The following is a 10,729-nucleotide window of genomic DNA, read 5'->3' on the forward strand; positions in this document are numbered from 1 at the left end:
TGCCCTCTGATGCCCTGCTATGCCCTGCTCTGCCCTGTGATGCCCTGTGATGCCCTGCTATGCCCTCTGATGCCCTGCTATGCCCTGTGATGCCCTGTGATGCCCTGCGAGGCCCTGTGATGCCCTGTGATGCCCTGCAATGCCCTGTGATGCCCTGTGATGGCCTGCCATGCCCTGTGATGCCCTGCCATGCCCTGTGATGCCCTGCGAGGCCCTGTGATGCCCTGCAGTGCCCTGCAGTGTCCTGCTGAACCCGGCTGCGTCCCGCTACGTCCACCTGTCCTCTGCTATGCAACGCTACACCCTGTAACGCCCTGCAATGCCCTGCAGTGACAGTTGGGGTCCAACTTTACTAAGAGCCTAAACCCTTTTAATATTCCAATAAACTAAATTTAACAAATAGATTGAACTTTTTTTCCTACTTTAGTCAATAAATGTTTAATGATAACAGGGAATAATTCTGTTTCTAATCAATAGTAAAATAGTAGACCTCAGAGTGGTACTAATAGTGAACATGGCCTCACAAATTATAGGGTGGCCACAAAAATCACTTAACCCTCATGGCGTCTTTATGTCAAATTGACCCGTTTTCCTATATCAATGTTCTTCTACCCAACTACCCAATTGTTTTTACCCAAAATAACATGATTTATTCCAAACAACGCTCTTTGGCAAGTATAAATCTCTACTTTCATTAATTTTGGGTTGTCTTATTCAATTTTGTAGCATTTGAAAAAGAAATGGAAGAGGTTTCAAAATAGTATTGAGTAAAAGTTGGCTTATTCCAATCTGTGATTATCCATCAAGATACATTCCTTTAATTTTAATCTAAATAATTCCTAATTTCTGCTTTTCTAACTCAAACAAAAGTTCCTATAAATGAGGTTTATAAATTCCAAAAATAACTGTAAAACTAAAGGTAATAAGTAAAGTGGTAAATAGTGTTGAAAACGTCAAAAAAATTACAAACATTTAAAAAAACATCAAAAGTGTTGAAAAATAGGACAAAAATGTAAGAAAAAGTTAAAAACATCGATGAAAAGCGTCAACAAAAGAGTTGATTTTCAGGAAGACAACACAAGGGTTAAGCAGTATTAAAAGTATATAAAGTATATAAAGGTTCAAGCCATTGGTAGAAGACTGCATCCAGATTCCAAGTTGATCATTTTGTGCACGATCGTGGGACTGAACACACAGAGAAAATTTCCGAAAACGTTATCTCATATGGTCTCATAACTGTGAACAAGGTTTTGCCTCCAGACTGGAAGATACTCCAAACTCCCTCAAAAAAAAATATCAATCAATCAGTGACTTAACAAAACTTCTGCATCTGGACAGCTGGCAGATTTGAAAAAAAAAATAAAAAAATAAAAAATAACTTGGTCTCTCTTTGTTCTTTCTGGGAGAAGCCCACACTGAAATGGACTCTACTCATTTTACACCATATGAATACAAAGAGAGCTGCAGCTTGCTGTAGGTTATTGAACTATATGTAGGTCTATGGAATTAAATATAACCCCATCCTATCTTATTTTTAAGTCTAACCTGATTTTTAAATATCCACTAGCACTTGTTTGTCCACCATGTTGGCCTGGTTGGTTATGTTTGCATTTATGTTCTCAGTTGTACCACTTGTTTGTAGTTTTGTTACGAAAAAAGAAGCCACTATAATGTATCACTGTTTCTACTAGACTTGAAAGACTAGAAAACCAATTCAGCGGGGTAAAATAAATTGATAGATTTGCGGCCCTTTGCTGCATGTCACTCCCCCTCTCTCTCCCCTTTCATATCCTCAGCTGTCCTGTCATTAAAGGCCTAAAAGGCCCCAAGAAAAATCAAAACAAAAAAAATCCAGAACACCTACAAACATGTATGAGATATAATGATTAATTTTTTCACATAATGAAAAACAATTTATAACAAGAAAAAACTGAAAATGTACAACCAGCATACATACATAGTGTGAATAAAATATATGTAGTCCAAACATGAGTGTGCTTTTTAGTTAGTGCAATTTTGCTTTAGAGCAATATTGTAATAAATGAGATGATAGCAGTGTGATCTCACACTCAGCTGTGAAATGTTGTTTTATTGAGTTTTATGATATGTGGTATGAATGATTTTCTCTAGCAGTCCATTTGACACCAAAGCTCTAGGAGCCAGTGGACCAGTGTGGGCTGGAGAGGGTGGTCGGGGTTATCCATGATAGATAGCAGTTGGTTCAGACCATAGACCGTTTCTATTAACATTCTGTATACACAAGATATACAGTCTGTGGTTCAGACCCACCCGATAACAGAGGAGGGCTAGTTTAGCATACTCCAGTCCATAAGGTGGCGCTATTTGATATCAACCCGAAATTTTTATTCGAAGAAGACGAGCCAAGCGGAAGTTTTTTTGTGCATGAAGCTGGCTACAGCCTAGGGGACGTGAGGTATGCTTATAAATATATCACTTTAACTTTGAATTATTTGCTTGCAGACGTACAAGTGGATACATTTATTGTCTTGGAGTCCTACAATAATGTAGAGTACGCAACAGAATAGTTAAAACCTGGAAATTCGCTGCACGTTAAGCTTCGTTCATATAATCTCTGAGCTAAGGTTGGAGCTAACGTTAGCATTGTGTAGTTGTAGTAACTGTCGACAGTAACGTTAGCTACGTGTCTTTACTAAAGAAATGGCAGTTTATCTTTGACTTGCTGGTCAAAATACATACACTTTGCTAGACCATGAATTCATATATTTAAAAATTCAATAAGATTGGATCTTTAATTCGGCAATATTCATTTTAAAATGGTTAAAATATTACTATAAATGAATGTTACTAACATGTAACGTTAACGCTAAGCATGCTACGCACATAGTATTTTGTCCATCTCATACACGTAAAGGACCACATAACATTGTAATCAAGTCCGTTTGATATGTGTTTACAGTTAGTTAAATGTGTGTTTAAAGATAGTTATTGCATGATTGTAGTATCTGAGTGCATCACATTGAAAGAGGTGTATTGCTGTTGCGATGGGTCTGGCAATGCGAGACTAGTAAACTGGTAACTAGTAAAGAAGATCCATCTCAGTGAATGTTGCTGTCTTAGTGAGCTGTCTCTAAGTGTGGCCTCTCTCTGTCTTCTATCCCACAGGGAAATGGACAATAATGAGCAACTGGTCCAAACAAACGGCAGTAAGACACTGCTTATCCGCCATTTACCGGCTGAACTCAGCCAAGATGAAAAAAAGGACCTCTTAAAGTATTTCGGAGCAGAGACGGTCAGGGTCTTCTCAAACACGGGTCGTTTGGTAGGTTGTGACTCAGTAAAAGAGAGGGTTCCCGTCTTGAAATTCATTTGAGTTGTTTTCCATTCTGATCAAGCTTCTCTATCTCTACAGAAACATGCAGCCTTTGCATCCTTTAGAAGTGAAAAGTCGGCAGCAAAGGTGAGTTGTCCATGCACTGTTTGTATGTATGACATTCAATGAAAGCATTGCTTGCATAAAAATGTGTTGTGTCAATAACAATGTGTTGTGTTAATAATAATAATGTAGACTCAATTTAATTAATTGTATCTTCATCTGTCCTGTATGGTGTTCACTCCCCATTAAAACTATTTTAGGCTCTCAGCAGACTCCATCAGTTAGAGATTCTTGATCATACACTCGTTGTGGAGTTTGCTAAAGGAGAAGATCATGTCACAGTATTGAAGGATCCACCAGTGTCATACAGGTAAATTGCTTTAATCATGTGAATAAAGAAACACTGTTGATTTGCACAGTCTGTAGTTAGGAAACACATTATGTTTGCAAATTGCAAATGATAACCTGCCTGTGAGATAGAGCCAGTAAGTGGTGTCTGTTGTGTGGATCTAAAGATCCTGTTGTAAGTGCCACAGACCCTAAATGTTGAGAAATCTAAACCTTCAGTGAATGGTGAAAGATGCCATTGAATCCTTTTTGTAACATGTTTACATTTTTCCACAGTGGTAAACAGGGCAGGGAAGAGCCGAAGAAACCGGAAACCAAGCAACCACACATTCCCCTTATAGAGACCGGCATTGCACCTAGCCTTGGGTGAGTGTTGAATGCATTCAAAAAATATATATGATAAAACCAAATCCATTTTAATTCCATGGTTGAATGCATGTCAATATGAGCAAATCATGATGTACTGAGTGCTGATTTCTGAATTGCTAAATGGGATGAGACATTCTCTTGTCTTGATTTCTTTTAAGTGATTATGAAATGATGACATGACATGAAAGGCCTCAGTTATAGGTCTGAAGGATTAATTGCATGTGCAATTATTTGGGGTGTTATTTTGTGTCTCTGGTGCTTCCACACACAAACAAACTTAGGGAAAAAAACTATCCATGCTGTTTTGAGTGAGATCCGGTTTCTGAATGTCCTCTGTCTTCAGTCTCCTGATGAGCTGTTCAAAATCTGCACGGCTTTCTACGTCACCAGCGAGGTGGCTAGACTTAAACCTATTCTGGTACAACCTCAAAATACAATTATGAACCTGAAAATGAGCATAATATGGGCGCTCTAAAATGAGTTTCTAATTGCAAAGGCTGTGATTACACTTGGATCATGTGACACACTGGAGTAAAGCAATCTGCAAAAGGAAGAATCAACTTGCCAAGTTGCTGCGCAACGTGAAGTAATGTTGCTATTTCGCGAAGAAAAATAATTCTATTTTTAGTCGCAATATCGGTTGAAAAATAAAATTAGATTATTTTCCCAAATTGTTCAGCCCTACTCAGTTATACATTATTGGTGAGTTAGTGGGTCAATACGTCATGTTGAACTCCATCATTTCTTCTTGCCCTGTCTTCTGTGGTTAAAAGGATATTATTATTTTTTATATTATAGTCGCTGGTTTTTGGCCCTATCTGTCATTACCCACACACATTATACTTTATACAATTTAATATGCATGTATGACACATGCTGTCTAAACCTGGTGTTGTCAGTTTGTGTGTGTGTGTTCCTTTTGTCCAATTAGATGGTCAAAGCGCCATTGAGCGCGTGTCTGTCCTGCCAGTTAGTGGGACCAGGTGGTCTTCGATACTTTTTGCTCCAAAACTGACAGTCTATCCTGCTTTGTGCTGAAATAAAATGTGGATCAGCCAGTACTGTTCATACCTCCTTGATATGATGCAGTTTGATTGATTATGTATTATTTGTAATACTACTCTGATTGTTTTTCCTAAGTTCCAAATATGAATCAATTCTAATGAGATATCCTGATTGGGCTCCATACATGTCTATGCAAATACATGTGTTATTCTTATTGTGTATAGCAATAGAGAATTCTGGTGTCCTACAGTTAAAATGCTAAGAGATGAATAAATTCTGGGATAAAACAAAGCAAAACTTTGTTCTAAAACAACACTGTCATTGATGAGCGCCACAAAATGCATGTTTGAAATGTTTTTATATAGACAGGGAAAGATCGCGCCTTGCCCAGCGGAGGGGACAACGACAGAGAGCGCACAGTTGAGGGGGGGACGAGACTTAAATGTCATCTGTCTCAATGGGTTACCTTATGCAGCTTTAATGCATAGAAGGGATCACTAGCATTTATTGCATTAAAGCTGCTGTAGGTAACTTATATGAAAAAAAGGTTTTTCAGATTTGATGAAACAGTTGCTATATTCCGACAGTAGTACATAAAACAGAATATCTATGAAATCTGTCCTCTGCCTTCACTGGTACTTCTAATGTCGTTTGTAAGTTTCCATGGCGGCCGACAGAAATCAACCAATCACAGTCGAGGAGTCGACAGATAGCCATCACTCAAAAGCACACCAGTGACACCAGTGGACAATACGTATCCTACACCCAAAATGAAAATGGCTCTTACACTTTCCTCTTTAAGATTGTATTGTCATGTTATTTCCACCTTGTAGTAAAATAGTCTGTTCTCCCAAGCATTATTAGTTAATAGTTTGTTTTAATTGTAATACTTTGAACTAACTCCTGAGTTTCCACTTTTCATCTGCGTCCCAGCAGAACTAACAGATTTCTTTGTCATCTAGCCGAGTGGCAGATCAAACGACAGTGTACCCCCCCCCCCCCCCCCCCCCCCCCCCCCCCCCCCCCCCCCCCCCCCCCCCCCCCCCCCCTCCATTTAAGTCTTTGTTTATTAGGCCTCAGTAGATTTAGATTTGTTCTCTGGTGCCATGCAGAGTCTTGGCTTTATAAAAGTTATTATTACGCGAGGACAAGCTTTTGTGCTGACATGGCATTCTGGCCCCAATGTCCCTTAATGGCTGGATTTCACATTGTGTTGGCTGAGTGCTTGTCATCTAAAGAGTAAGCGACCTAACTGAAGCTCACCGCCTGGACCACATATTCATGCGTCTCCATTATTTTTGACATATTTTGTGAGTTGTTAAGTGAAGGCGATATTGTATTTTAGGCAGCAAGTTGCGGCTGCAGAGTTTCCATTTAAGTAATTTTGTCTTTTTCTCTTTCTCTCTCTCTCTCTCTCTCTCTCTCTCTCTCCCCCCCCCCCTACAGGTTGAATTTTCCATTGAATCCCACTTTGAAATATTTATACCCCCCACCTTCCAATAGCATTCTGACAAATATAACACATGTCCTCATGAGTGTGCCAAAGTTTTATGTTCAAGTGAGTATATCATTTTATCTTACTCCAATACCTTAACGTCTTTGATATGTTTATGTTGGTAATCTGTGGGTATTGTATTTGTATTTTTTGTTCTTTTCATACTCTCCCTCTATTCAAACTTTGCTTTATTGGAAAGTGGGAATTTGGACAAAAAAATGCAAATGTGACAGCATTTCCAGCCTTTAAATTCATATTGTAAAATGGAGATATGAATATCCCGGAGCTTTTTTGAAATGTATCCAACCTCTTAACGATCAAACAGAAAACATTTGCCTTTTAAATTTCAATTTGGGGAGCAAGTATTAATAATAAACCATAAGTGGGAGGCATGAGTTATGGGTTTAACATTTTCCTGGGAGCCGTGCTGCCTGGATTTACATTGCTGCTACTTCCAGCGTTGGCGTCTTGGTGGTGCTAGTGTGTTGCAGAGAAGCCGCCTTCATGCTCAGCCTCACCACTGGTATCTCACCTCAGCCTCAGTCTCAGCTTGATCCTTGTATTTAAATGAAAATGCAAAAGCCTTGCAATCTGTTTTACATAGGCTGCCTGTTTTGAGAGAAGCAGTTTATTTATACGACCAGCTCCCACCCAGCTTTTGGTGTGAATCTTCTTACACTACTATCTCCATTTATCCAGGTACTACATCTGATGAACAAGATGAATTTACCATGTCCGTTTGGCCCAGTCACTACCAGACCCCCCATGGTAAGCTTGTATAAACTATTGTTGGATAAAGAACAACAGACTGTGTTGAGATAGATAGATAGATAGATAGATACTTTATTCATCCCGAAGGATGTTTTATTTTATTTTACATAGAGGCCAGTATTCAAATGTGTAAAAGAAAAGGAACTCGACTATTGAGGTCAACCAGCTCCTCTATTTAGAGGACCATCAACAAACAGTGGCTTATGGATTTAGTAGTAACACTCAAAAGATTACATGTAAAAATAGAAATTAAAGTTTCCTAACTGCATCGGCAGAAGCCCATGTGGGAGCATTCCCATTATTTGAGTACAGTACGTGGAAAGCCCTTAGTACTGAAGGCAGACATTGGACAAGCTTGTGTTTGTTTGAAGCTGAAACTGTGCAGAGACACATGTTCCTCTTGATGTGATGTTGAAAGTGCCAGTTTAAGTAAATAATCTCTTGCCAAGCATATAACATTTGCTTGGTACCACTCTAAAAAGGTGAACATTTATGGTTTTGCTTTGTCTAACTTAAGATTAAAATGACTTTCTTCAGGTTTTCACTCTTTTTATGACAAAATAAGCAATTAGACGACATCCCCTATTTTACAGCATTTCAAAAATTGAATGATATCGCAGTGGGGGCACTAGTTCTTTTTAAAGGCAAAATATGTGTCAAACGTTCAGAATGACGTATTGTGGTGCTGCAGAGACGTCCCGGCCTACAAATTGTATCCTACAGACTAAAGAAAAAATCTTTGTTTTGTACCGATCATCGATAAATCATTCATGTTTTAGATTGTAATATTTTTCAATGAGAATAATAATACAAAAATGATCATTCCCTCTAATACCGTGACTCATATTGCAATATCAGTCAAAATAATTGCAATTGGATCAATTTGTCATTGTGCAGCTATACCCTACTGTAAAAGTGAACATGTGGTCAGCCATGGCTTAATCGTGTTATCAATTATACTACTTCAATAAATCCTAGTTTTGACCTATACTTACCAGGTACCATGGCAACGACTACGCTCTGAAGTCGGTCAGTTGAACACAGAGGCATTTGTAAGCTAAGCCATGTTGTTTTGTTTCCTGCAGTTTGACGTGTTGCCTCCTGCGCCTCCCTTCCCCATGCCTCCTCCCTTCCCTCCTGATTATCCCCCGCTACCAGAGGAGGAGATGGAGCTGTCCAGTGGACAAGAGTCCGAGTATGAGAGTGGGGAAGACGAAGACAAGGAGAGGTAAAGAGCAGTTTGAGAGGACTCCCCTCCGCGTGAACATTTTATTGAGACAAAGTAATTGACTTTTTTTCATTACTCTGCCAATAGATCCAGTGTTTTAATGTATCATTCAGTAGTTAAAATGTTTAAGTGGCTTGAAGAGAAATGTATTTAAATTCCAATGGGTGGGCCTTTTTATTTTTTCCCCTCATTCCCTATGCTTGCTTTATTTCAGGATTGCTCGTCTGATGGGCCTGGTCAACCAAGCATGCAAGAGACCCTTGAGACCAAAAACGGCTTCAAAGAGAAAGAAGCCCAAGATCAAGGATCTACTCTATGCTCCCAAACCTGACTCTCAGAGGTACACCAAAGGCACTCGTGCATGTCCCAGTCCTCACACAAGGACAGTATTCATGAGCAACTTAAAAAGCAGGACAAAAACCTCCAGGCAATAGGTCTTTCTCATAAAGACAGCCTTCTGTGGCTCAGAGACTTATTGTTTCAGCACCCCACACACACTCACTCCCACACACACACACGCACACATCCACACACACCCTTAATGACAGACCACAAACTATACATACACCCACAGCTCAGTGTCTCGAGGCAACATGTATGTGGACAGGGAAATATCTCTGGTTGACCAGAACAAAATATCCCAACCCTTAAGCCACTCAGGAGCCAGCTTTATTGTTGGGGCTTTTTAAAGGCTGCTGTTGAGGGAGTGGTGATTGTCTCTGCTGTCCTCAGTGCTCCAGTGCTGCAGCCCTCCGATGTGTTTGAGCAGCCCCACCCCGCTGGGCAGAAGAAAATTGAATTCCACATTTCGGTTCCAGAGGTGGCAGCCGTAGTGGAAGGAAGTGGGCCAAGCCAACCTGACGATGAAGGCAGAGGTGAGGGCTCTGCTTCCCTGTTTCAACACTTCTTTTCACTTCTTTCAGTTTAGGATTATTTTCATAACTACGTAGTCTGTTGATTTTATTTTTTTATTTTTATTAATTCATTCATCGTTTGCTTAGTGGGAAAAATGTCCATCACAATTTCCCATAGCACAAGGTGATGTCTGTAAAGTTCTTGCTTTGTCTAAACAACAGTTCCAATCCCCAAAGATTCTCAATACACTGTGATAGAACAGAGAAAAGCAGCAACTCCTCGTGTTAAAGACACTTCAACTAGGGAATATTTGGCCTTTGTGCTTATAAAAAGATTAAGCAGGTTCTGGTTAATGACTAGTAGGAACACTCGAAAGATGACATGTAAAAATAGAAAATGTAAAATAGAATCAATATCTGGGAGATCTGTAGTGTTTGTAATAAATTCATTAGTTAGTAGAGACTTCAGTCTGCCCCAATCTTGATAGATGCACTACAGAAAAGGTCTGAAAGTGCTCTAAAAGTTGCCTTTTGCAGCATTTAGGTAAACATATGTTTTGTTTTGGCGTTATTCTAAATTATGACAATTTACTGCAAATGTAAAATGGTTGCAAATATCGGTTATTGCCCCTGTAAAAAGCCATATCAGCCCCTAGTTAGATCCTTAGTTTCATCACTTATCTCTTATAGAGCCTATGCGTATTGGAAAGGAATTTAGTCCCAATACAGATTAGGGCTGGAATAAATAGGCAAAATTGTAATAAGTAACACAAAAAGGCTTCTTTTACAATTGGCTTGTACATATAAATCATACCAATACTATAGTCAGCATATACATCTGGGGGGGGGGGGGGTCTGTATAAAAAGTGCACTGCTTTCTGTCTTTTGAGCAAGATAAGCACCATAAGGATTTTATTAATACTATACATCATGTTTATTATCACATTGAAGCAGAAGGTGTTATTGACATAAATTAAACCCGTACCATGGGTGAAGTCAGAGCCAAGTGTTACACAGCAGTATATCACAACAGAAACTGGCACCGAAAAGGTTTTACCATTATCTGTATGAGAAAATGTCATTGGGGGCACAGTCTGTGTTACTTGTCAGCTGTGCGGTTCCCCGTTTGCCTTATCTCTCTTCTCTCTAGCTACAACTTCACTCCCTGCCAAGCTCCTGAGAAGTAAAATAGATCTCAAAGTCAACACAACAAACACAAAAGATTTTCTAAAGGCTTGGGAAAGATAAACTATGACAGGTGGCTTTTTGGATTAGGTTTTTTTTTTTGGGGGGGGGGGGGGGGG

The 10,729-nt window shown here is 39.4% G+C and overlaps 2 protein-coding genes across 4 annotated transcripts in view; both read left to right on the top strand.

Annotated features, from left to right (window-relative positions):
* LOC117938254 (basic salivary proline-rich protein 1-like) overlaps positions 1-310 on the top strand; it is a 15,873-nt gene extending 15,563 nt beyond the window's left edge. Inside the window, exon 6 of the mRNA XM_034862777.1 lies at positions 231-310. Coding sequence (XP_034718668.1) covers positions 231-310 — 80 coding nt within the window. The remainder of the gene's footprint in view (positions 1-230) is intronic.
* A 2,071-nt stretch (positions 311-2,381) lies between these two features.
* rnpc3 (RNA-binding region (RNP1, RRM) containing 3) overlaps positions 2,382-10,729 on the top strand; it is a 14,964-nt gene continuing 6,616 nt past the window's right edge. Inside the window, exons 1-10 of one of the 3 annotated variants that reach the window (XR_004655211.1) lie at positions 2,382-2,434; positions 3,145-3,301; positions 3,392-3,439; positions 3,616-3,725; positions 3,980-4,069; positions 6,524-6,635; positions 7,272-7,340; positions 8,429-8,571; positions 8,786-8,911; positions 9,304-9,446. Coding sequence is in view for 2 of the 3 variants with exons in the window: in XM_034861845.1 (XP_034717736.1) it covers positions 3,149-3,301; positions 3,392-3,439; positions 3,616-3,725; positions 3,980-4,069; positions 6,524-6,635; positions 7,272-7,340; positions 8,429-8,571; positions 8,786-8,911; positions 9,304-9,446 (994 nt within the window). In the remaining variant the exon portion in view is untranslated. The remainder of the gene's footprint in view (positions 2,435-3,144; positions 3,302-3,391; positions 3,440-3,615; positions 3,726-3,979; positions 4,070-6,523; positions 6,636-7,271; positions 7,341-8,428; positions 8,572-8,785; positions 8,912-9,303; positions 9,447-10,729) is intronic. The other 2 variants (XM_034861845.1, XM_034861844.1) reach the window with 2 other exon arrangements.

This window comes from Etheostoma cragini, chromosome 22 (assembly GCF_013103735.1).
Source record: "Etheostoma cragini isolate CJK2018 chromosome 22, CSU_Ecrag_1.0, whole genome shotgun sequence".
In the NCBI taxonomy this organism is placed as follows: Eukaryota; Metazoa; Chordata; class Actinopteri; order Perciformes; family Percidae; genus Etheostoma; species Etheostoma cragini.